The sequence below is a fragment of the Theropithecus gelada genome, chromosome 14, assembly GCF_003255815.1.
Source record: "Theropithecus gelada isolate Dixy chromosome 14, Tgel_1.0, whole genome shotgun sequence".
NCBI lineage: Eukaryota > Metazoa > Chordata > Mammalia > Primates > Cercopithecidae > Theropithecus > Theropithecus gelada.
The window spans coordinates 52,946,616-52,971,196 of NC_037682.1; the positions used below are offsets into that span (position 1 = coordinate 52,946,616).

At 47.0% G+C, this 24,581-nt stretch overlaps 1 protein-coding gene across 1 annotated transcript in view; it reads right to left on the reverse strand.

Annotated features, from left to right (window-relative positions):
* Positions 1-1,986: 1,986 nt before the first annotated feature.
* The window catches only part of PARVA (parvin alpha), a 169,876-nt gene continuing 147,281 nt past the window's right edge, over positions 1,987-24,581 (reverse strand). Inside the window, exons 9-13 of the mRNA XM_025355698.1 lie at positions 24,113-24,174; positions 23,407-23,475; positions 19,790-19,891; positions 18,978-19,050; positions 1,987-9,446 (exon numbers count right to left, since the gene is read on the reverse strand). Coding sequence (XP_025211483.1) covers positions 9,370-9,446; positions 18,978-19,050; positions 19,790-19,891; positions 23,407-23,475; positions 24,113-24,174 — 383 coding nt within the window. The 3' untranslated portion in view covers positions 1,987-9,369. The remainder of the gene's footprint in view (positions 9,447-18,977; positions 19,051-19,789; positions 19,892-23,406; positions 23,476-24,112; positions 24,175-24,581) is intronic.

A 24,581-nucleotide genomic window follows, 5' to 3' on the forward strand; every position in this document is an offset into this window, starting at 1 on the left:
CTGTGATGGTAAAAGGAATTTTGATTCACAGTTGGAATCAAACCTCATTGACATTGATCATGACCTCACCTCTAGCCTGTGTGGTGTTGGGGAACCGGGGTTAAAGGAATATGGAGGCAGCAGGACATCCTGGAGAGAAGGAAAACTTCAGAGTCAGACAGAGCTAGATTTGAACCCAGCTGGTGAATCTGTTTTCTCTTATGTAAAATGCGTAACTATAGCACCTACTTGACAGGTTGTATCTACATGATAGACAGGTTGCTGTGCGTGGCACATGGCTGGAGTCCAACAATACTTTATTTCAAGTCTTTCTTTTTCCACTGGAGATCATCACTGAGTTGCGGTCTCCTGGGCAGAAAGGGGGTTGGCAGTTATCTTTCCCAACAGGGAGCATGTGTCTGTCTTGGACCACCCTAGGAACACCCTAGGCTCTGGCAGCCTAGGTTATGCAAGGCACAACCAGAGGACGAAGTAACAGGATCCTAGCAGGGACTGTGGTTGGAGAGGGTCAAACTGAGCTAAAGCTCAGAAGGAGATGCAGCCTGGTTCCATCCGGGGTCTGAATCAAGGGTCAGAGGGAAGTGGCAAGGCTTGGAAGTCACTAGAGCATAAGCGCATGTCTGTTTTGTTTGCTGTGGATTCTCCCATGCCTAGCGCAGCATCTGGCATCATAGGGAGCGTTTAAGTATTTATTGAACAAATGAAGAATAAATGAATTAGTGACAGCCTTATCAGTTCCCAGCCTGGTTGTTTCGGGAATTCCATTTGAAAACAAGGCAAAGGAGAGCAGCTGCTGGCAGGAAACAAAGGTGGGAATCGCTAAAGGTTCTGAAGATACACCATGTTTAAATGGCTAGGACCTCAACTCTGGAGCCACATGGCCAGGACTCAAAGTTCTGTCATTTACAAGACATGGAACCTGGATCATGTCACTAAAATCTTTCTGTTTTTTTTTTTTTTTTTCTTTTGTCTATAACATGGGGATAATAGAACCTACCTCACAGGATTGTTGAAAGAACCAAAGGAGATTATTCATGTAAAGTGTACACTGTAAGTGCTCAATAAACACAACTGTTAGCATTAGTTGAGAGGGGTGTGAAATTAGCTGTGTTTCCAGAAGTTTTCACAGAGAATACACACAGAATGGATTAACTTAAAGAGAAACTTCTCAATATAGTGATAGATGTTAGAGCATAGGAAGAAAAAAATATGGGGAAAAAACCCCAGAAACTAGTTAAGAGTCATTGCAGTATCTGGGCATGAGAGGATGAGGCCTAGATTAGGGGACTAGTTGGGGGACCACAGAGGGAGAGGACCAGCGCAAAACAGGAAGCTGTGTGTGAAGACAAAGTCGAAATGGCTGGCAGTAGAGCCCAGGCTGGACTTTGGTCGTTGCTGGTCATCTGGAATCTGTAGCATAAAGACAGTGATTTCCTAGCAACAAGTAATACTTTAGAAGAATGACCCCAAGTCTCCATTTGGCTTTAGGGTGAGTTGTGTGATTTTTGTAGCAGCAAATCTGTATGGAAAATGAAGTTGTTGATCCTGGAGGGAAACGCTCCCAAAGATTCCATGGCAGCTATGGCTGGGGTATTCTCTGGGAGAATCTAATTAGGGAACCTCAATGATACCTGATGCTATCTCATCATGCCATTGAATTACCTCAAATGAGCTGCACTTGTCATCCCCACTAAGATGGGAGAGTCATTTGGGAAGAGACCCTGGACTTTCCTATCCCATTTTGTGCAGAGAGTGGGGTTGAAGACTGAACAGACATTCCATAAATATTCCCTGACTTGATGGCATTATGATTGTGAGAGGTTGGGGCCCAGCCCAGGGCACTGACCAGAATTCTTGTCCCATGGTGTTTGGAGTTCCACTTCATCAATGTTAGGGTGGGCCTGTGCTGCCATGTGGGAATTGGAGTCACATGAAAAGAACAGGAGAGAAAGCTCTGTATTTTATTGACAAAGAGCACCAAAGGGATGCCGGTCAGAAAGCCTTTTAATCTGTAAACAAAGACACATGAATGGGCAAATTTTGTAAGTGAAAGCAAAGTGGCAAAAGCCCTTGGTGGTGAGCTTGGTCTCTCCCACAGGCAATGACAGCCTTGGTCATGGGTCTGGACAACACACAATTCCAATGCAGGCTAGGAGGACATTATGAGAGAGAGCTGGGAGAGTCAATGATGCAGAAAGTACAGACTCAGGAGAGGCACAGAGAATGCAACCCTTGTCCCCAAGTGCAGTGGATCAGAGAGCTCAGAACAGAGATGAGGAGCTCATGGCCTCTTGTACCCTAGCCTAGAGCACACTTACTGCTCACTATCTTATTGTCCATCATTTTAAGTCAAACATCCTCAGTTCAGTGAGAGTGTATATTCTCCAATATTACACACATAAGGAAAGATTGGGTAACCTCTAAAGCCTGAATGAGAAAAAGCTTCCAGGAGCTGTTTTTCAGAAACACCAACATATATTTGCCAAGGGCAGGCACTGTGTTTCTGCAGGCAGGCGGTGAGGCCTTTGACAGGGTTTCCAGGAAGACACATAGCAGCCAGAGAGTAGTGCAGCCCCAACCCTGGCTCCATACAGAGCAAACATGTAACAGATTAAATATTTATCTATTGTCCTGTCTACCTCAATAAAATATCACACTCCTTTAAGCAGTTGCCTTAATGACATTTGTGTGTCTTGGAATGCCGGCCTGTGCTAACAAATTGCATCTGAAGATGTGAAAACATGAAGATCAATAAAGAGAAATGAAAAGTCTGCTTCATTGATAAAACATCATTTATCTTAATAATGGGTACTTCTCTGAATTTCCTAAGTGCCCTTCCAAATGCCAGTATCAAAGCCAGTGCCCACACGTGTGTAGAAAGTTCAGGAGGGTTCAGGGGAGTTGAGGCAGGAACACAGACTGCTCAGCTCAGGGGGCCACCGAGGAGAAGCATCATTCTGGGCCAGCCACCCACTGGATTGGTTTCCAATCAAGGAGCTTTCAAGAGGGGATTTCCAAGCATATTTCTGGAATTTCAAAACTTCCAGTGAAAATAATATACAGTTGACCCTTGAACAACAAAGATTTGAACTGAGTGCATCCACTTGTTCATGGATTTTGTTTTGTTTTGTTTTTTTGAGATGGAGTCTTGCTCTGTTGCCCAGGCTGGAGTGCAGTGATGCGATCTCAGCTCACTGCAACCTCCACCTCCCGGGTTCAAGCGATTCTCCTGCCTCAGCCTCCTGAGTAGCTGGGATTACAGGCACGTACCACCACGCCTGGCTAATTTTTTGTACTTTTAGTAGAGACAGGGGTTTCACCATATGAGCCAGGATAGTCTCCATCTCCTGACCTCATGATATGCCTGTCTCAGCCTCTCAAAGTGCTGGGATTACAGGTGTGAGCCACCATGCCCAGCCCATGGATTTTTTTCTGCATCTACCACCCCTCAGACAGTAAGACCAACCCATCCTCCTCCTCCTCCTCCTCCTCCTCAGCCTACTCAATGTGATGACCATGAGGATGAGGACATTTATAATGACCTGCTTTCACTTAATGAATAGTAAATATATTTTCCCTTGCTTATGTTTTTCTTAGTAACATTTTTTCTCTAGCTTACTTTATGGTAAGGATATAGTATATGATGTACATAATATACAAGGTATGTGTTAATTGACTGTGTTCAGTAAGGCTATTAGTATTATAGTTATGTTTTGGGGGAGTCAAGTTATATGCAAATTTTCAGCTGCTCAGGAGTCACTGCCCATATCATTCAAGGATAACTGTACTTTCATATGAAAGTTGTTTCACCAAACATTGTGAAACATTAAGTGACCCCCTGTTGGTAGACTGTATATAATGTGGTGGGCATAGTAGCAGGTATAGCTCATGCTGATTAGTATGAATTTGGAAAATGTATTATTCCACATCCAGGAAGCTTGCTTATAGTTTGTCAAGCCCACAGGCTGGATGGTGGGACTCCTGCTCCTGCCATTGGTAAAACAGGAGTCCTCCTCTGAGGTGAGAGGGCTGGAAGTGCTGGTCTCCATGGATCAGCGTTCTGGCCTGGTAGGCCCCTTATTGCCTTCCCTCCACACATGCAGCCTTGTCCGCTCTGTCCAGTTCCCCTAGCTCTTCTCAGGACACATTGTGGAGAGGCTGGGAGTAGTCCAGGAGCTCCTGTCCATCAGCAGCAGCAGGTTAGGAGGAGCTATGGGATGCCCAGAGGTTGCTGAGATCAGATTGGTGTTGGGGTGGGCACAGGTTTGATCATCTCTCCTGGTCTCCTCCGTTCCCCAGCCAGAACCACGGTATGACATGAGAAGGGCAGTCCCAGACTCCGTATTACTGATGTAGCTTTCCCCAGAGTTTTCCTACACAGTGGGACATTTTAATAGGTAAATGGCAACCTAGTTTTCAAATGAGAAAAATCAGCACTCCCGATGCCTGCGATCGGATCCTTCTTCTCCCTCACTCTGTGTCCTCTAGTCATGCTGGCTTCCCGCAGCTCCTCTCGGAGCCAGGTCTTCTTGTCTGGGGATCCTCCTCCGTGCTGCGCCATGGAGTGGCCGGCTCCTCACTGGAGTAGCTCCACGACTGAGGGGTTACTTTAAAACGCCGCTTTGCCAGAGACTCCTCATGACCTCAAATCTCCATTAGACCTCTTTCACAGATTTTAGTACTTCTCCATCGCGGTCGTCACAATTTGTAACTAACATCGATTCAGAGTTATTTTTCATCTGTCTCCCCTGCTACACTATAACCTCTCAGTCACCCTTTGACATGCTGCACTCAACACGTACTTGCCGAATACATGACTAAATGAAGGCCTGAGTTCAGAGTACTCATTCTAGAAATTTCTCAGGGGACAGACAGGTCCTGTGACCAAACAAGACTGGCACGCATTGTATCCCGTCTTCCCTCACAGAGTCCTAATATGCATTACGTAGGGGGCTCTGAGGTAGGCTCCAGCTAGAAAACAAAAAGCCTCAGTAAGCTAATTTTCTTCACCTCATGTTTCCTAAACGTATTTAAATGTGACTTTTTTTTCCATCTAACATTTACTAATATCCTGTAGAATTTATTTTTAAGAGATGCTTTCTGGCAGGATCCTACTGGGAAGCCTGATGTTCTCAAGGTCATCCGGCTTGGTTTGGGGGCTGCTAACCCTGTACTGAGCACCCTCATGGCTGCACTGCTGTCGTGAACACACATGCACATATTCACATATGCAGCCACCACTGTAGTAAAGCATGCTATATGCACAGTTTGAAGCTAGCCTGGGGTTATAGTTTTGAGGGAGCAGAGAGTAAAAAAACAATTACAACTCTGGTATTTGTAAATGTAGCCTTTGTAGTTATGACAACTCATACTGACTTGTCTTTTGGTAAGACTCAAATCTGCAAGTATTTGGGAAGCTGATGTGTGAAGGCAGGTCCCATAGGTGGTAAGTCAGTCTACCTACCCTACCCAGCCTTGCAGCTCTGCAGCTCTCTTGTTTTCAGCAGTTGCAGCAGTTCTCTGTGATTTTCTAATAGAGTTAAACAAATTTTTTTGGGGGGGAAATGACATGCCATCTTGGAATTAGTGAAGATTTCAGGACATATCCCTCTTGCATATCTAGGATGTATTATAAAGGTAAGATTCCTGAGGTGGAGCTGTGTTAAAGGCAGGGGACCTCAAATTAGTTTTGATCAGCCTCCACTTAGGCAGGGCAAAACTGCTTCACCCACCGACTCCATCTAGTCTTATCTTCCAGTGGAAAAATAAATGAGTGATAATTTGTGGGGAGTGGATTATGTATACATTTGTTCTAGCACTGGACTATGGATGATTCCTATTTGAACCACAATGTATACATGTCTTAGAGTCTAGTTATTGAAAAATTACAGCTCCAAAATACTGTTGATGCAAATAAGCTTCAAGTATACTCTGTAGGGTTAACCAAGCAACCCACAACAAAATAAACTGATGATAATGCAAGCTAACAGTAATTCATAATTAAAAAGTACCAATAGCAGCAATTGAAAATTGCAACCAACTCAAGGCAACACTGATGATGTGCTGATAAAGAACCTTTCTCCCAGATCAGGCAATGTCATCTCTGTGCTGCACATGTGAAACTGGAGCCTTCTAATATAGCAGGCGAGCACGGCACTGCTGGCAGCTAGACTTTATAGCACAGAATTGTAGGCTATGTAGTAACCTTTGTGATGCTTAGTAGATTACAAATTAGTAGTCCTGGTAATATGTAAAAACGAAGCCTTCACCAATCTGCATACAATTCACCATAATATTCCAAAAGAGGACTTAAACACGTTCAGTTGAAGGCACATGAGGATGCCTCTGATAATGCGCCCCAGCCTCTGGTCCCGCACTCCATAGGTTTTAGTCTCTACTTTTGAAATCACTGTCTAGGCAGCCTTTCCTCCTTCGGCTCGGGCTTTTTTCCTTTCCTAGCTCAAGCAGACTGGAGATACGCATTTGGATTTATGAAGTGCTCAGACTGTTATTTTAAAATGTGAAAGGAGTTCTTTTTAATATCCAGGTAATACAATATCCAAGATATAACATTAAGTGGTAAAAAAGAATGTGTATGACAGTATGTATGACATCTTACTTATATTTTTAAAAGCCCACAGATTTTATATGTATGTTTGTGCTTTACATGCCTAGAGTATCTCTGGCAGTGTGTGTAAGAAATGGATCAAAAGAGTTGCCTCCAGGGAGAGGTAATGGGTGCTGGAGGAGAGAGGGAGGCTTGGGTTTCCCACTAGGTATCTATTTGCGCTTTTTAAATTTTGCACCATTTATGTATTAACCATTAAAAATAACTGAATTTAAATTAAGAGAAAAGAAAACAAAACCCAGTGAGCCTATACTATAAAGTGTTGATTCTCATTTTGGTTTCTTTCTTTTTTCTTTTTATTTAAAGATGAAGGTTTGTTTTATTTTTTGTTGATTCCTCTTTTGGCTTTCAAAGTCATGATCATATATTAAGGAGGAGATTCCAGATTCTAAAGTAAAATATCGAGATGAGATGACCGCGTTAGAAAACCAGGCCCAGGACGTGGGATTCTGGGCTGAGTCAAAGAACTCAATCCCAAAACACAATTTTCTGATAAATTAGAACTGTTATTTAAAAACTTTCCTAGTGTTCCAATGTATTTTCATACTGTGTATATGTAAAATACAAAAGGAGCACTCTTAGTAAGGACACTTGTACATTTGTAACTTGAATATAAGAAAAAAAGACCAAAAAAGAGACAAAATTCATAAAGCGAAGCATGTTTAAATGAATGCATTCCTCTTATTTCATCCTGCTTCAGTATTGCTCAAGAAAATTAAGCAATTATTTATCTTGATTTGCTACCAGGAATTTTTTAAAAAGCAAAAGAAATATTACACTATTTAGTGTTTCCTAATAAAAAATAAAATTTCACTAATTACATAAAAAAGAATTGTATTCTTTTACATAGATCAACACAAAACAGTACATTGCCTTTGTATGTTAAATGCTCATTATGCTGAGTGACAATTCTAAGAGCAAAGACATGTAGTTATCTAAATTTTATGGGTCCTGAATTAATGCAGATAGACAGTACAGTAAGAAATAAGGCTGAAAGGAATGTTTTGGACACTATAGGAGGCCTAACTTTGGGTGGTGTAGATACAGATCAAAATGAATTTCTCAAACCAGAGATGCGCTTTGTGGAGTGGGCCTAAAGTAGTGACAAGGTAGTCACAGACTTCTGGAGGAGGGTACTTGGGCTGGTGTCTACCTGGCATATTTAGGAACATTCCATAATGAGATGGATATCAGCACAATTGATGATTTAGCCCAAAGCCTCAGTCAATTGAAGGCTACAAGTGTTGAGTACCACAAGTCCCACCTCTATCTCTATATGTTTAGAGTGCAAATATTTTCCCATGCTTCTCATCCCCTAGTCACTGCCCACCCACCTCTGCCCCTTCCCTATTCTTACAGGACCTAGCAGGCTGGCACACTAGAGCTCTGTCTTTCAAAGTCAAGTTCACATAGAGGAGATACAAGTAACCACAAGCCCTTGAGTAACCCACGCAAAGAAACTGCTTGGCTTTGGTCTAAATGACTTACATTTTTCCTCGCCTGAATTAGCCGGTAATTACATGTGGACAGACTTAGCCAGAATAGTCCAAATGATCAATTAGAAGGCAAAAAGAAGTTCCTTTCTTTAAAGTTCAAGGGTCCCTGTTGAAGTGCCCTACTTCCAAAGCGATGCTCACATGGGCCCGTGCCCAGCTCTCTGCAGTGCCTGAGCATATTGTACATTTGCTTAACGATAATGAATTTAGTACTTATTTTGCAGGAAAATATAGGGCATTTCCATTACATGCAATCAAGCAAAAAGGCTGCAAAATGTTCCACTCCATTAATTCTAAACAGAATCCTTCCCAAATGTCACCCTGAAACCAAAGTACAGAGTTATTATAAATCTGATGGAATTAAGAGTAATTTTCATTTGTACAAAGGATTTGAGGGACATGACTCCTGCCACACACACACTATTAATTGGGTTAAATCCAATTTGCCAATTTCAGTGTGAATCACTAAGCTCTGACCTAGCTTGCCCCAGTGGTGAGATCGGTGGGTTCTTGTCTTTTTGGCTCAGGTGTACATATGCACGTGCTCGTATGTGCCCACGTATACACAACTTTAGAATATGTAAAGAACACATGCAGTTGGCTTGTTATAAACATGTACTGTCTACTATTCAGGAATGAATACTTAGGTAATAAAATTATAAAGAAAAGCAAAACCTTGATGACTGGGCTCAGAATAGTGGTTACCTTTAGGGAGAAGGGAGAGGTTATGTTCAAAGAGGAAAAAAATGCCAACTTCTGGCAAGTCATTTAACCTCCGAGCCTTAGTTTCCTCATCTGTAAAAGGGGATTGTAACACCTACTTCCATGGGAGTCCTGAAGATTAATGGCCTTGAGTATATCAGAGCAGAGCACTGAGTGTGGTGCCTGACACATAGTTAGCACCCTTTGAAAGGTAACTAGGATCTTTATTTTCATTTCTGGGGACTCTTTTGCCTAAGCTGGTTCCCAAATCATGGAGGGAAATGTGGACCTGGCACCGGGATGGGAACAACCTTCCCAACCTTCATTGCTAGGTTGTCCCCAGGGCCTGGGAGGGACGGGTCAGCCCACTGAGTTATGATCATTTCCTTCCTAATTTCAATTTCTACTATCTCTGGGTTGCGGCTGGACTTGTGGGAGAGCACAGTGCAAGAGACAGGAATAAGCAGGGTAAGACAGTTCGGAGGAGGGTCCAGTACGCCAACAGCAAGAGCTCCTGGGCAATGGGGGGCCCAGGGCAGCCCCTCACTCCACGTTGCGGTACTTGGTGAAGAGGTTGTACAACACTCGTAGTGTAGATTTCAGGTCACAGTTGACTATGTCTGTGTAGAAAACAAAAAACACGTTGTTTCTGTGGGGCCACGTGTTCCAAAGTTGGCATACACTGCCCCTCCCACCCACCCCTGTGTACCCAGCATGTTCGGGGTGGATGGGTAGAGTGGGCAGCAAGACTTCAGGGCAGGGGGCAGTTAGGGTAGAGGTGCTGGGGCACAGCATCTCCAGATAAGGCCTGACTCTCCCCACAATCCCCACCTGTCCCAGGGGCTCTTTGCCCACTGCCTCCAGCCTCTACCACAGAAGCAACCATGTGTGGTGGAAAGGAGGGGAAGGCCTGGGGCTATAGTGGAGGACAAGGGGGTGAGTTGGGACTCAAGCTGCCTCACAGAAGCGTGCCTAGCAGAGAAGGGGGACTTGCAAGGAGTACTCAGGACATAGGCGTCATGGGGACAGACAGCTTCAGATTAATAACAGAGCAAGGCAGAAGGGTTTGAGGTACTAAAACTTCAGCTGGAGGTCCCTCAGCTTCTATGCCACCATTCCCTCTCTCGCTCACTTCCTCCCTCTAATCTTCCCATCCTTCCTCCTTTCCTCTGATCCTCCCATCCTCCTTCCCTCCCTCTATTCCTTCCTTCTTTCTTTCCTCCCCCCAGATCTTCCTATCCTCCCTCTTTGCCTTCCTTCCTTTGCAATAGGAGCTTTCCAGGTACAGAAGTGGGCAAAGAATTCCATGTGGAAAGTTTAGTGTATCTTACTAAACCCAGCTATGCTGGAGAATTCCCAATAGGCTAGCATGGCTAGAGAGGTTGGGGTGTGCGGGGCTGGATCCTGAAAGGCCTTGAATTCCAAGTTATGGAGTTTGCATGATTTTGTAGGCTAGAGGCTGGAAACTGGCAGCTGGCAGGCTAGCTATGACTCACCGACACATTTTGCTTAGCCCTTCCTCCCTCCATCCATTTACTGGTCACCACTTTCTCTGTTCGTCTAATCCTCTGCTGACTCCTCTACCTTCCTCCCTCCCCCAAGAAGACTCCCTCTCTACTCTTGTCCCTTTGCTGTCACTCTCCTAGACAGCCAACTTTTGAAGAATGGGAGAAGAGAAAACAAAAAAATGGAACTCTGTCTACTATTGAGGAATGCATACTTAGGTAATAAAATGATAAAGAAAAGCAAAAACAAAGCAAAACCTTGATGATTGGACTCAGAATAGTGGTTACCTTTAGGGAGAAGGGAGAGGTTAGGTTCAAAAAGGATGCAGGGCAAGTTGGAGGAAGCTCTTGGGAGCCAGCATGACTCTTTTCTTCGACGTGGGTGGTGGCTGCGTGGTGGCTCACTTGGTAAAAGTTCACTAACCTGTACATTTATGTTTCATGCACCTTTCTGTATATGTGATATTTTTCACAATAAAAATGATTAAAAACCAATTGTATCGGAGGTCAGATGAAGTAGGTGATTAAGAGAAGGTAATATATGCTCTGGGATTCAAAGATGGGAGAAATTACACTAAGTCATTGGGAAAGAAGGTGTTGGGGAAGGCGTCAGGATTCTAGCAATGCTCTGGTCAATACCCACAGGGATCCTTCAAGAGTAGGCAGAGTGGGAAGCCAGGGGCTCCCAGGTCTTAGCCTTGGGACTTTAAAAAAAAGATTCTATTTTTTATTTCAATAGTTTTTGGGGTACAGTGGTTTTCTGTTACATGAATGAACTATATAGCAGTGAATTCTGAGATTTCAGTGCACCCATCACCCAAGTACTGCACATTGTACCTAACATGTATTAGTTTCTTTATCCCTGTCCCTGCTCCTGCCCGCGCCATTCTCAGTCTCTAAAGTCCATTCTATCACTCTGTATTTAGCCTTGGGATGTTTGCAACTGGGACTGCCACAGCCTGGCATGCTTAGGCCCCAAGCTCCAGGCCTAGGGCCCAGGGCCTCTCCTGCCTGTTCCTTCCAGGCCTTATCCTGGTTATAGACCAACCCTGCTCCACCCTGGCTGGGCCCAAGGTCTCCTACTGATAGACCAGGGGCTTCCAGAGACCCCTGGTGTGGCCTGGAGCTCACAGCGGCCATTTCTGCTCCCATGGTGGTTCATCACATATCTGAGCCTCCACTTGGGGCCCTGGCCTGAGGCTGAGCCCTGCTACCTTGCCTTGCTCATGCTGAGCCAGGAGTCCCACTCTGAATCACCTTCTGCCAGATGGAATCCTGTGCCCTCTAGGCTGCTTCCTGTCCTCCCCGACTGCTTGGTGTTGAGTGTTTCTTAAATTCCACTCAAGTCAAATATTAGGAAGTTACTCCAGGGAGGAACTGCTAGAAAGGCAGAGAGGGGTAAAGGTGAGCTTGCCAAGGGAGTGGGTGTAACAGGGAAGGTAAAGTGAGCCTGGAGCCACTGCAACAGGCTCCTAATGAGCTCCCTTTGCCCTCTCCAATCCACTCTACCTACTGGAGCCAGACCTCCAGGTCTCCAGGTATGGCTGTGCCTCCAGGTATGGCCACCAGGTATGGCTGTGCAGGATGTGCACTGCACAACTCCAAGGCACATCATTCACACTTCCAGGTCACCACTGTCACAGACTACAAGGTAAACAGAGCTCCTTGGAGCTGTGTAGCTCCCAGCTTGTGTGGCCATACAACTATTTCACTTAGAAGGTCCAAAATCCTAAATCATGGCTTTGTAAGGTGTAACCTGACCTGACCTGCCTACCTTCCCACTCTCATTTGGTGCCACACTGCCTCCCTCACTATGTATCACAGTCACTGTGGCTTCCTTTCACTACCCTCCCCATGGGCCATGCTGTTACAATATCTAGATCACTCTTCCCAAATAGCTGGCTCTGAGTCCTCCTGCAGACCTCAGCTCAAAGCACAGGCTCCTAGGCCTTCCTGACCCTGGCCTGGGTACAGGGGTCCCGTTTTATGTTCTCAAAGCTCCCACATGCTTCCTTCATAGTACTCACTCCAGGTATAAATCAGTGACTTGTATGCTTATTGATTAATATCTGCCTCTGCCCTGGACTGTAGGTTCCTTGAACACAGAGAACACGGACCCTCCAAGGATATTAACAGATCCATGAATGAATGGTTTCCCAGTGTCTTGGAAGCCAAGGAAAAAAATTCCAGAGAGGGCAGACAAGAGGGCCACATGCTCCCAAGAGGGTGAGGAGGTTAAGGACTGAAAAGAGTTCCCAGGGGACACAGGCCCAGGAGGTGACTTGGGAGAGAGCAAGGCCAAGAGCAGGTGGGGGTAAAGTGTTAACAGCATGGGCAGATCAGAAGTGGAGGCCTGAGCATGGGTCACAAAGGAGGAATTTGGAGGCCCGATGAAGGACAGATACCGACGGCGGCAGGGGTATTTGTTTTCCCTTCTGAAAGATGGGTGAGTTCTGAGGTTGCTAGAAAATGTCCAATATGGCAGAATGTTTTAAACTGGCCATTTTAATGGTTACTAAGTGACATTTTTATGTTCACAAAAGTTTGAAGTCCATCTCCACCACAGCTGTGTGACCCTGGCAGTCACTTAAATTCTCTGAATCGGCCGGGCGCGGTGGCTCAAGCCTGTAATCCCAGCACTTTGGGAGGCCGAGACGGGTGGATCACGAGGTCAGGAGATCGAGACCATCCTGGCTAACACGGTGAAACCCCGTCTCTACTAAAAAATAAAAAAAAATTAGCCGGGCGAGGTGGCGGGCGCCTGTAGTCCCAGCTACTCGGGAGGCTGAGGCAGGAGAATGGCGGGAACCCGGGAGGCGGAGCTTGCAGTGAGCTGAGATCCGGCCACTGCACTCCAGCCCGGGCGACAGAGAGAGACTCCGTCTCAAAAAAAAAACAAAACAAAACAAAAAAAATTCTCTGAATCAGTTTTCTCACTGGTAAAATTGGGCAATACCTTTATGAAAAACACCCAGAATATATTAAGCGTCCCCTAAATGGTAGTTTTCTTTCTGTTTTCCCATCTTTGCCCACTAGCAGAGCTGCTGTGTACAGCCGTGCGGTCTGTGCATTGCACAATGCCTGCACCATTCACATGGACTAAGCCCTGCTCCTTGGAAATGTGAGTTGCTTCTTCATCACCTTCACCACTAACGCCAACAGATGGGCCGGGTGAATAGGGGAGACAGCAGTCGGAGACACTGCTTATCACCTGTTCTTATCAAGAAAGCCAAGACCTGAGCCCCCAGGTAGTCCCAGGCAGACTAGCAAGCCAGCAGGAGACTGGACTATCTCAGCCAGGAGAAGGGCTGTGGATTCCTGGGAATATATTGTAACTCCATGCCATATAAACAGAGCCACTTCAAAGCCCTGATCTCATAAATTGTGTGATTAGCAACTCAGTTCAGTTCTGAGAGCCTCTGTGTGCTGGCCCAGGGCCCCTCTCTGGAGGCAGACAGCCAGGACTATGGGGCTCCTGGTCAGATACACCAGAACGGAGGCTGTCTGGCAGCCTGGGGCCAAGGAAGAGGCGGCTGTAGAGATAAAACAGCTTCTGGCCAAGGGGAAAGGGCTTGCTGTTTGCTCCTCCCACCCAGAGGTATTAGTAACTCTTTCCATCAGGAGAGGACCATCCAAAACGATTTCATGATTCTCTAAAGGATGCAGAGGCCAAAGGAAGGAGAGGAACTCTCTTCCCAGCAGAAACATTTTGCACAAAGAGACAAGGCCCTCTGTGGCCATTTGTGACACCACAGTTTCCTTCATCCCAAGGCACTGTTGAAGGCCCTTCTCTGAAGCTTTCCCCCGGGGTCTCTGAATCCCTTGACCAAGGTGGGAGGCCCTTGCTGGCTCAGGGCTGGCAGCTGGTGGGGGCTGGAATCAGGTGGCCAGTAGGTGGTTACTTATGCTCTAGCCCCCGGCCGATTTCCCGGCGCCTCTGTCTCATCCTGCCTCACATCTCTGCCTGCTCTCTACTCCCCACTGGGGCAGGATCCATGCTGTATAGATGCTCCTTTTGGTGCTCCTACTGTCCTATCTAGTGGTAGTTTGCCATTTGCTTTATTTATTTTTAAAAGCTTTTAAGTCATTAAACTTTTTAAAAAATATGACATACATCCAGAAAAAAACCCATGCAACATATATGTACTGTTTTAAATATTTGAAAATGAACTCCTGTCCATGTCAAAAATAGAACATTGTCAGTACCCTAGGAGGATCCCGTCCCCTTCTACATTCCCTCTTTCATTCCCCAAATATAACCACTATGCTGACGCTTACGATTACTTTCTTGCTTTTCTTACCAGTCCTAGCATCAACATATGTGCCCTTGAACGGTAGATTCGAAAGCTGCCTCTTTTTATATTTCACAGGATTCATCTATGCTGTTGCATGAGCTGTCTGTTTTTTAACAGTTTTACTGAGGTATAGCTATAATTATCTAACTATAATTCTATAATTATTCAAGAATAAAGCTTCTTGGCCGGGCAGGGTGGCTCACGTCTGTAATCCCAGCACTTTGGGAGGCCGAGGCAGGTGGATCACCTGAGGTCAGGAGTTCAAGACCAGCCTGGCCAACATGGCGAAACCCCATTTCTAATAAAAATACAAAAATTAGCTGGGTGTGATGGTGGCAGCCTGTAATCCCAGCTACTTGGGAGGCTGAGGTAGGAGAATCTCTTGAACCTGGGAGGGGAATTCCAGTGAGCCAAGACTGTGCCATTGCACTCCAGCCTGGAGAGCAAAACTCCATCTCAAAAAAAAAAAAGAATAAAGCTTCTTGATTTGTTGTCTACCTCTGGTAGATTTTCGGTGCTTCAAAATCATTGTTTTTGATCATTTTGTCCAGTTTCACACTTGCTCTTTAGCAGAGAATAGTCACTGATCTCTTCATGCTACAGTAACTAGAAGTTCCTCCCCTGACTTCTCGGTTCAGTCTTTTTATTGTCATGGTTGTATTATAATCCGTGATATGAATATGTTCCAACTTATGTAGCTAGTCTACTGGGATGTACACTCCAGCCCATGCTATCACAGGTATTCTTGGGCTTGTCTCCTGGTGTATGGACATGCATGCCTGTGAGTGGATTGCTAGGTCAAGGAGTGTGCCAACTTCCTATTACTGCTGTAGTAAATTAGCACACATTTGGTGGCCTAAAAACAACACAAATTTATTATCTCTGAATTGTAGAAATCAAAAGCCCCAAATCCGTCTCACTGAGATAAAATCACAGTGTCAGCACAGCTGCATTTTTCTCTGGAGGCTCTAATGGAGATCCTTACACTTGTTCTTTCCAAGTGGGGGACGGAATAAGTTAGGTGGCCATAAGGCAGTTACTGGTGTTCTAACCCTCTGGGGTTGCTTGCATTCTCTGGCTTATAGCCCTCTTCCATCCCCAAAGCCAGCAATGGTTGGGTGAGCCTTTCTTATGCTACATCACCCTCACACTTCTGCCTCCCTCTTCCACTTATAATAAGGACCCCTGTGATGACATTGGGACCACCTAGATAATGTCATCATCTCAAGCCCCTAAATTTAATAACATCTGCAAAGTCCCTTTTGCCATGTAAGATAACACATGAACAGGTACTGAGGATTAGGGCCTGGACGTCCAGGGCTGGGGACCACATTATTTTGGCAGGGGGTGTCTACCACATTATTTTATAGCGCATTACACATCTTCAACTATGTTAGATGAGAACAAACTGTTTTCTACTTTCAGCTAAATAAGGACTGAATAAAAATAAAATGGTTCTAGCAATTTAGAACACCAGCAGTTTCTGTTGCTCCACATCCTTGCTAACACTTGGTATGATGAGAGTTTTAAATGTTGGCTTCTGTACACTATCTCCTAGGGGAATGGGGGAGTTGAACATTTTCCATCTTATCAGCCACTGACCAAGTCTTCCCCGAATGAAGTGATCACCTGGAACTCAGCTGCCATCACCTGCTTGTTTTTTCAGCATTGCTTGCCATCTGGTCCCAGGTATGAGACTCCTTACATTTTAGATATTCGGTCCTACAGACTTCAACCCTGCCTGGTACTAGATGTCTTCTGAGTCCCTGCCTGCCTGTTATTCTGGAGTCTTAACCATAATTGATGATGAGTCTACTTGAAGGGTGATAACAGGGTGGACATGTGCATTTGAAGACATGTGGCACAATGCCCTAAATAAAAAGCTGCCAGCTGCATGACAATATTTCTTTTTCTTTCCTTTGAGACAGGGTCTCACTTTGTTGCCCAGGCTGGAGTGCAGTGGTGCCATCTCGGCTCACTGCAACTTCCGCCTCCTAGGCTCAAGCAATCCCTTCCACCTCAGCCTCCTGAGATGGAAAATTAACCACCACACCTGGCTAATTTTTTTGTATCTTTTGTACAGATGGGGTCTCACTATGTTGCCCAGGCTGGTCTCAAATTCCTGAGCTCAAGCCGTCTGCCCACCTTGGCCTCCCAAAGTGTTAAGATTACAGGTGTGAGCTTCCACGCCTGGCCATTATTTCAAGTGCTCCACTGGTTTTGAACTTGATGCTAACCCTTGGCTTACACTAACTGAGGTACTAAACGGTCATGAAGCCCGGGCAGCAAGTCATCTCAGATACCAACCCAGTTTCTAGGGGATTTCAAGGCACAACAGAGCTTTAAGTGTTAAACAGCACAGCGGAGAATGCATTTTCCTGACCTTAAAAACATTTTGCCATGAAAAATGCCTCCATCACAACCAGTTTGATTTTGAAATGCCCTCAAAGAATTACCCACATGGGCACCCTTTGAAATGTCTGCATCGTTTACTTCCAAATCTCACTTTCCAGGTAGAAGCATAAAAGGTAGAGGGGAATGCTGGGATTCACTTCTCACAAAGTACAATTTCATAAAATGCTATTTCCATTCCCCTTTACGTACTGGAAATTTGCAGCGTGGGCATAATGCCCTGTGTCATAACAAATAAAACATGTGTTTTTCCATCCACATCGGTCAGTTAGTTTCATATTCAGCAACTTAATAATTGCATACAAATATCACCTATATTCCAAAATATTCCTATAGATTGATTTCTATTGGGAAAATTATCTGTCCCAAGGGAAAGAAATATCCCAATTCTAAAATATCAGAAGTACTTCCAATCTGTAACCAGGAAGTTTCATATTAAGCAGTTCAAGAAAATGGAAGCAAAATGATAGCCGGAACGTTCCCACTGTGTCTGTCCTCCCAGAAGCAGGGTGCTCATCATCTGCCCACAGAACAAGAAGAGTCCATTCCTAATGCTATTAGGAAGGCTGGAATGGCCTTGCCAAAGAGAGAGCCCCAGGGGGACACCAGCCTCGCCAGAGGTCCTCCCCCAGTTCTCAGTTGACCAGGGGCTTAGGACAAGGTGGTAATAAATGAGAACAGGAGTTGACCTTTGTTGGCCAGAGTCAATAGATAACAAGTCTGGAAGGAGTCATGAGACAGGGTCCTCATTCTTCCCCTGGGGGGACTTTTGCTCATGCTGTCATTCTGTCTGGCATGCACATACTTCTCTCCCAGTCTCCATACACCAAAGCCCTACCTGGTCCTTATGGTTTAGCCCCACTGTCACCATCTCCATCAAAGTGTTCCTCCCCCAAGACAGAAGTGGTATCACCTCCTCAGTCCTCACAGCCTCTTCCTTGTACCTCTTTCGTAACAGTTCCCAGGACTGTCATTTCATTTTGCTAACTGGCTGCAACTTGTCTCCTCCCTGGTTGGCTGCACATGCCTTGAGGTTCAGGAAGGTCTTACCCCTCTCGTTATATCATGATCTACAGGGTCTCAAGCCCACTAGACCAGGGCATGGCCCCCACTAGGTGGGGGTTTGGATAGAGGAGTTCAGAGCAGAGGCAGCAAGGGGGCATGAAAGCCCACCATCCCTACTCATCCACTTGCCTGTAAACTACCAGAAAAGTGCAAGCAACCTTTTGCCACAAATGGCATTCTCAATGTTCCCAGGGGACATATGTAGATCATCTGCAACACAGTGGTGACTCGCCAGCTCTGGTGAAATGGAATACTTCAGTCAGTAAGGGGCAGAAAGTGAACATCTGTACCAAGAAGACTACTAAGAGAAGTGTGCCTCCTCTGCTCACGAATGCACGTGTGCACTCCTAGCATGAGTATGCAAGGGCTGCAGGAGCACTTGTTCCTTCTGCATTTCCCCCCAGTCTTATATTTACAACCCAAACCCCACAAATCATGCCCTGTCCTCAGGCAGAGTCTGAGCAGGCAGAGCTCCGCATCTGTCAGATAGAAATAGTTCTGCTCAGCCCAGAACTGTCCGCACTGCACCTTCACCCCGACTTGCAGGGACACAGCTCTTTGGCAGGTCAGCACCCTGTGCAGGGACAGAAAAACCTGGACATTGGGCACAGGACAGTTCCTGCAGCAGCTCTTCTGCTCGGGCCCTGATCCCTGCAATCCCATGCAAGGCATGTGTGGGATTTTAGATTCTTTTCTTCCCCTGGCTGTGCAGCTGGCAGCTCACAAAGGGTCTCTGGGACTGAGCAGCTGCACCGAGTCCCACCTTCCCCAGCAATGAAGACTTCAGAAAATGCTTCCCTCTGCTGCAAAATCTGAGTACCCGTGTGCAGGGAGAGGGTCTCTGTTGTCACAAACCCAGGAAAGAGCAAAGTACCTTCTGGTCGCGGTTTTGGCTTTTCCAACCCTCCGTCTTGCATGAGCTCAAAGGCAAAGGAGACATTCAAGACCTGGCAAGAGAGATGCAGACAGCATGTACCATTGCACACCCAGGAGCCCCGGGACCTGGCCCTGGGAAGTGAAGGAGCCCAGCACTGTAGCCAGAGGGGCAGAGGCTGAACTAATTTCAAGAAGAAATATGGCTACCAAAATGGGCAGGCCACCTGGAGCGTGTGCTAGCTGATCCTAGCTTGCTGTTGGAGTAGCACTCCTGGAGAAGCACAAAACTCCCTTCATATCCTACTGTGTTCCTGTGTAAACTGCCAGGACTTCAAACTGGGGGTGTCAGTGCACACGTTTGGAAGAATCAGATGGCAGGACATGTTCAACAGGCAGAGCAGGCTTTCTGCTGTGGACCAAATGCCTTTGTGTAGCGAGCAGGATGTGGCAGCCTACGAGAGGCCATCAGAACCAGGCTAAGCATGGGCCTCAGGTTTGACCAGCTTCACAGTCACTTTCCTTGTCACCTCTGGGGAGACAGGAGGCTGGGCTCTGGGACACTTGACAGGAACACAGGGCAAGGGACCAGGGCCAGACTTCAGGGGAAGGGAAAGGCAGTCAGGGATGCCCAGTGGTCTGCAGGTAGCTCCTTCCTCGCTCAGCTCTTATAATGGGCCCCACCTTCAGGCACTGAAGACCTTGGGCAGAGGGGAGGCTTCTGCCTTTTTTGTGGATAGCCCCAGCATGGGTGTGGGCAGATGAGTCGGGGGATGTGGGTTAGGCAGCCTCCCTGATGTCCCTTCTCCTTACCTTCTGTTCAAAGCTGTCCGGGGTCAGGAAGAAGCTGTGCAGGGGCACAAAGTAGCCCTCCAGGAGCCCCATGAGCAGCACCAGGTATACCCCATCTGCAAACTGGAGGAAGAGCCAGGTGATGCACTGGCCCCTAAGCCTCCCAGCCAGTCCCCATCCAGGAGGCCCATCAATGTCTGTGCTATGCCACCTGAAGCCTACCACCCCAGGCAGGCTGCTAGCTGGGGGGTACAGGCAGTGGCCCGAGACAAGGAGGTCTGCTCTGCCCCACGTCTGGCTGGCCCAGCACAGGAGCCACAAGCCCAGGCCCTGATCTCAGCTGACGCAGCATTGACTGAACAGAGGCTGTGTACCAACTCCTGGTCTAGGCATGGGGACCAGAGCGTGGGGAGTCAGTGTGGCTCCTGCCCTGGAGGAGTGCACAGTCTAATAGGGAAACTGGTGTGGGGACAAGGCACAGCTGCTCTGATGGAAGGAAGCTCGCTGGCCTGAGTGAGGTTGAAAGGTCGCCCATAAGCACTGAAGGCATCAGAGGAGGCTTCCGGAGAGGACGGTGCCTGAGTGGAGAGCTGAGGATGAGCAGGATTGGCTAGAGTGGGGCAGAGGGAGGAGGGAGAGGCGATGTCCAAGGTGAATGGCATGAGGCTCCTGGGGTGATCTGTGCTTTCTGAACAGTGAAAGGACTAGTGTCACACAGGCCTGGGCATTCTTCTTTCTCCCATCTCTCTTCAGTATTACAGCAGCAGAGTGCAGCTGTTATGAATGTGGGCTCTGGGGCCAGGTCTCCCGGTGCAAATTCCAGCTCTCTCACCTACTAGCTGTGTGCCTTGGGCAAGTTATGTCACTTCTCTGTACTCATATGTCTTATCTGTGAAACAGGGATGGTAATAGTATAGTATCTACGTCACAGAGTTACCGTGAGGACTAAGCCAGTTAATATGCAGAGAGGGCCTGTAAACTGCTGGGCATGTAGCATTGAATAAATATTAAATATTGCTATTACTGTCTGGGAAAACAACAAAGCAGTCAGGACATGACTTACTGGCTCTTCCTGGCAAAAGCAGAACTATGTGCTGAGGGCCCTGGCAAGAGGCTTGCAGCCCGGTCCCTTCCTAGGCAGAAGAGGCCAGAATGGTTGGGAAACCAGGCCCAAGGGACAGGAGAGTCCCTCGGCTAAGTGTGGAGGCTGCTGGTCTTCTGCTCAGGGCTGGGTGAGGTGAGCATATGCTGAGCACTCAAGACAGGCTTGTGGAGGCCATGGAGGCCAGGGATGATGGACCTTTGGAGAAGCAGTGGTTCCAGGTGTGGGGGATGGCCTAGCAAAGACATAGAGGTCAGATGCACATCCGACATTCTAGAACCCTTTCAAAGGAGGCTGGGCCACCAAACGTTTATGAGTGTAAATAGCTACTAGGGTTCACAGAGGCCAAATTTCTTGGAATCACCTTAGGAGCCCAGAGTCTGCTCAGAGAGCTTTCCAGGTAGCCAGCTGGCCCGGCCTGTGGCTCAGCCTTCATTAGGGCATAAGACCCTGAGCTTGGGCTTGCCTTAAAGGCAGCTCCTGGCCAAGTGTGGTGGCTCATGCCTGTAATCGCAGCACTTTGGGAGGCTGAGGCGGGCGGATCGCTTGAGCTCAGGAGTTCAAGACTGGCCTGGGCAACATGGCGAAACCCTGTCTCTACTAAAAATACAAAAAAATTAACTAGGTATGGTGGTGCATGCCTGTAGTCCCAGCTGCTCAGGAGACTGGGGTGGGAGGATCACCTGAGCCTGGGAAGTTGAGGATGCAGTAAGCTGTGATCGTGCCACTGCACTTTAGCCTGCATGATGGGAGTAAGATCCTGTCTCAAAAACAAAAGGGTAGCTCCTCCTAGCTTCCATCCATCAGGCCTACAACTCAGGTGGGAATGGCCTGAGCATGACTCACCCTAGGTGGACACGGGAGAGCAGACCCCAGAGTCTGTCAAAATCAAGGCTCTTCTGGTGGGAGCTGAGCTTTATTCGAGCTGTGGTGAGGAGGAGTTAGGAGTAAAAGAATCCAATCTGTGAGCTCAGGGGTGACCTTGGGTTAGGGTTGGGGTCATTCACAGCTCTGAATGCCAGGCTGAGACTGCTCCTTACCTCCTATGGCTGGTTCCACTAACTTGGTAGGAATAGCAGATAAAACTGCAGAAACCCAAAGTGCTTGGCAGTGACCTCTGTCATAGCACTCCCTGCCCTTGAAAAACGAGCTAATCATTCCAGAGCCCATTCTAGCTCACTAAAGGAAGCGTCACTTTTCCAGAACGTTCCTTACTTCCTACAAGAGTACATGAAGCTCATTTCACACAGTCGAGACATACTCAGGTGGAGCTCAGCGACAGACTGGCATTTGCCTTTAAAATAAAAGGAAGTACCCAGACGATTGAAAGAGAAGCACAAGGCAGAAGCTCACCAAGAATGAAAGGAGGTGGGGAAACAGGATTCATCTCGCTCAAAGTATCTCCCCAATAAAGATTAGTTAAGTATAAAGAGGGGAAAAATAACTTTATAATAGGGAAATCCGGTGAATACCACCCTAACCAAATAATCCAAGTTATCACTAGCAGTGGGGCTAATGGACAGAGTGCCTCCTCCTGGGATGACGCAGGAAGAACAAAGCCTTACATGGGGAGTGCTGTTGATGAAAATGATGACCTGAATCTAATACGCAGGGAAAAGACAGTCTATAAACCAGCTGGCCTGAACGCTTCAAAAAGTGTCAATGCCACGCCAAGAAAGGCCAAGGAGTTGTTCTATGTTAAAAAGACACTAAAGAGACATGACAAGTAAATGCAGCATGTGAGCAAACTGGACAAGTGGCAAAATCTGAACAGTGTTTTTTCCAACCACATGACGTTGCCATTTTAGTAGGTTAAAAACAGTCGGCTGGGCGTGATGGCTCATGCCGATAATCCCGGCACTTGGGGAGGCCAAGGTGGGTGGATCACCTGAGGTCAGGAGTTCGAGACCAGCCTGACCAACACGGTGAAATCTCGTCTCTACTGAATACAAAAAATTAGCCGGGCATGGTGGCACATGCCTGTAATCCCAGCTACTTGGGAGGCTGAGGCAGGAGAATCGCTTGAACCTGGGAGGCAGAGGTTGCAGTGAGCCAAGATCTTGCCACTGCACTCCAGCCTGGGCAACAAGAGTAAAACTCTATCTCAAAAAACAAAACAAAAAACAAAAAAAAAGTCGAATGTCAGCAATTTCATATGATTCAATCTAAACAGATTAATGTATTATGTTAAAACGGCCTGTCTTTGATAACCGTATTGTGGCTATCTAAGAGAATGTGCTTGTTCTTTACAGACATATGCTCAAGCATTTAGGGGTGCAGAGAAAGGTGTGGCCAAATACTAATAATCGGTGCATCCAGGTGAAGGGTATATGAGTATTCATTCTTGTAACTTTTCACCATAAAAATTTCGAAAAAAATCCGCAGAGATTCAGTCCACCCCTCAGAGTAGGACAGATCCCCATGCCCTCATTCCCCTCAGCTGGGAAAGCCCTCCTGGCCATGTGTGGTGGACCACTTGGAACAGGGGCTGTAGGGCAGGGCCCTGCCTCCACCTGTGCTAGGGTCTGTCACCCACCTGGGTTTCCAGTTCTGTGACCTCCAGGTTCAGTTTATTCAGGTGCTTGTTCACGAAAGTGATGAGTGTCTAAAAGAGAAGCAAAGCAGGCCCAGAGCTGGGGATTTGCACTAGTACAGGAGCCCGCGGCTGCCCCATGACTCCCATGAGGGTGAGGGCGAGGGCGAGGGTGAGGGTGAAAGCACGGGATCAGGCCCAGCCAAGAGCCCTGGGCCCAGAAGGTCTCTCTGCAAAGGCCCTTGAGTGCACAGGGAGGGCCACAGGCTCTAGGTCTTGCAGTCCCATACAACTCAGGGTGTGTAAGGAACAAAGAGGTCCCAAGAGGCAGAATGACAGGTGGAGTGTCTGAGTGGGGAACTGAGATAAAAAGATTCCACTGGGTCTCTCCATCCTGTCCTTTCTTCAGCACACGTGCCTAGGCCAGGGAGACAGGGAATTCTGTGAGGAGCGGGGAAGACTGGGATTGCTGGGGTTAGCCTGGGTGGGAAGACAGGCTGCTCATGCTGATGGAGAGGAAAAAGCCCGGGTGCAACATTCAGTAAGGAACAGACAGGTACATGGATGACAAGGGGGAAAGCCGTGTGTGTGCAGAGATTAGGTGATGCCATCAGTTCCAGCAGGAAGCTCCCGAGCTGCAGGGATGGGTTTTCCCAATGTCCTGCTGCACCTTGCTTCCCTCTCTCTGTCCTAGACACCCCTTTCCCACCTTTTTCACCACATTCAGCTTGTCTGGGGCGTGGTCGAACAAGGTGTCAAAGGCATCACGTTCTGAAAAACAGGGAAACACAACATGGAGCCCAAGAGCTGGTTCCTGGCAGGGAAGCCCACCTCGGGCCCCACAGCCACAGGCCTCTCAAGGTCACAAGGTCAACGACTGATGGGAAGCCTCTGGGGTACAGACTGCTGGGAACTCTGGAATGTGATTTGGGACTAAGATTTGGGGGGATTCTCACCTTGGAAACCTGTGTCTGTGTCCATGCACATGTACATTATTGGGTTGGGGCAGACTCAGGGTTCTCTTAGGCAGTGTGACCCCGGATTAGTCATTTCCCTTCACTGTATTCCATTATATCCTGATTTAGCTATTGTTCAGGTGTTTCTGAACCTCAGTAGAGGGGGAATGTTATCCAAATATTAAATCATTTCACCCCCCAATTTTCAAAAACAGGAGACCC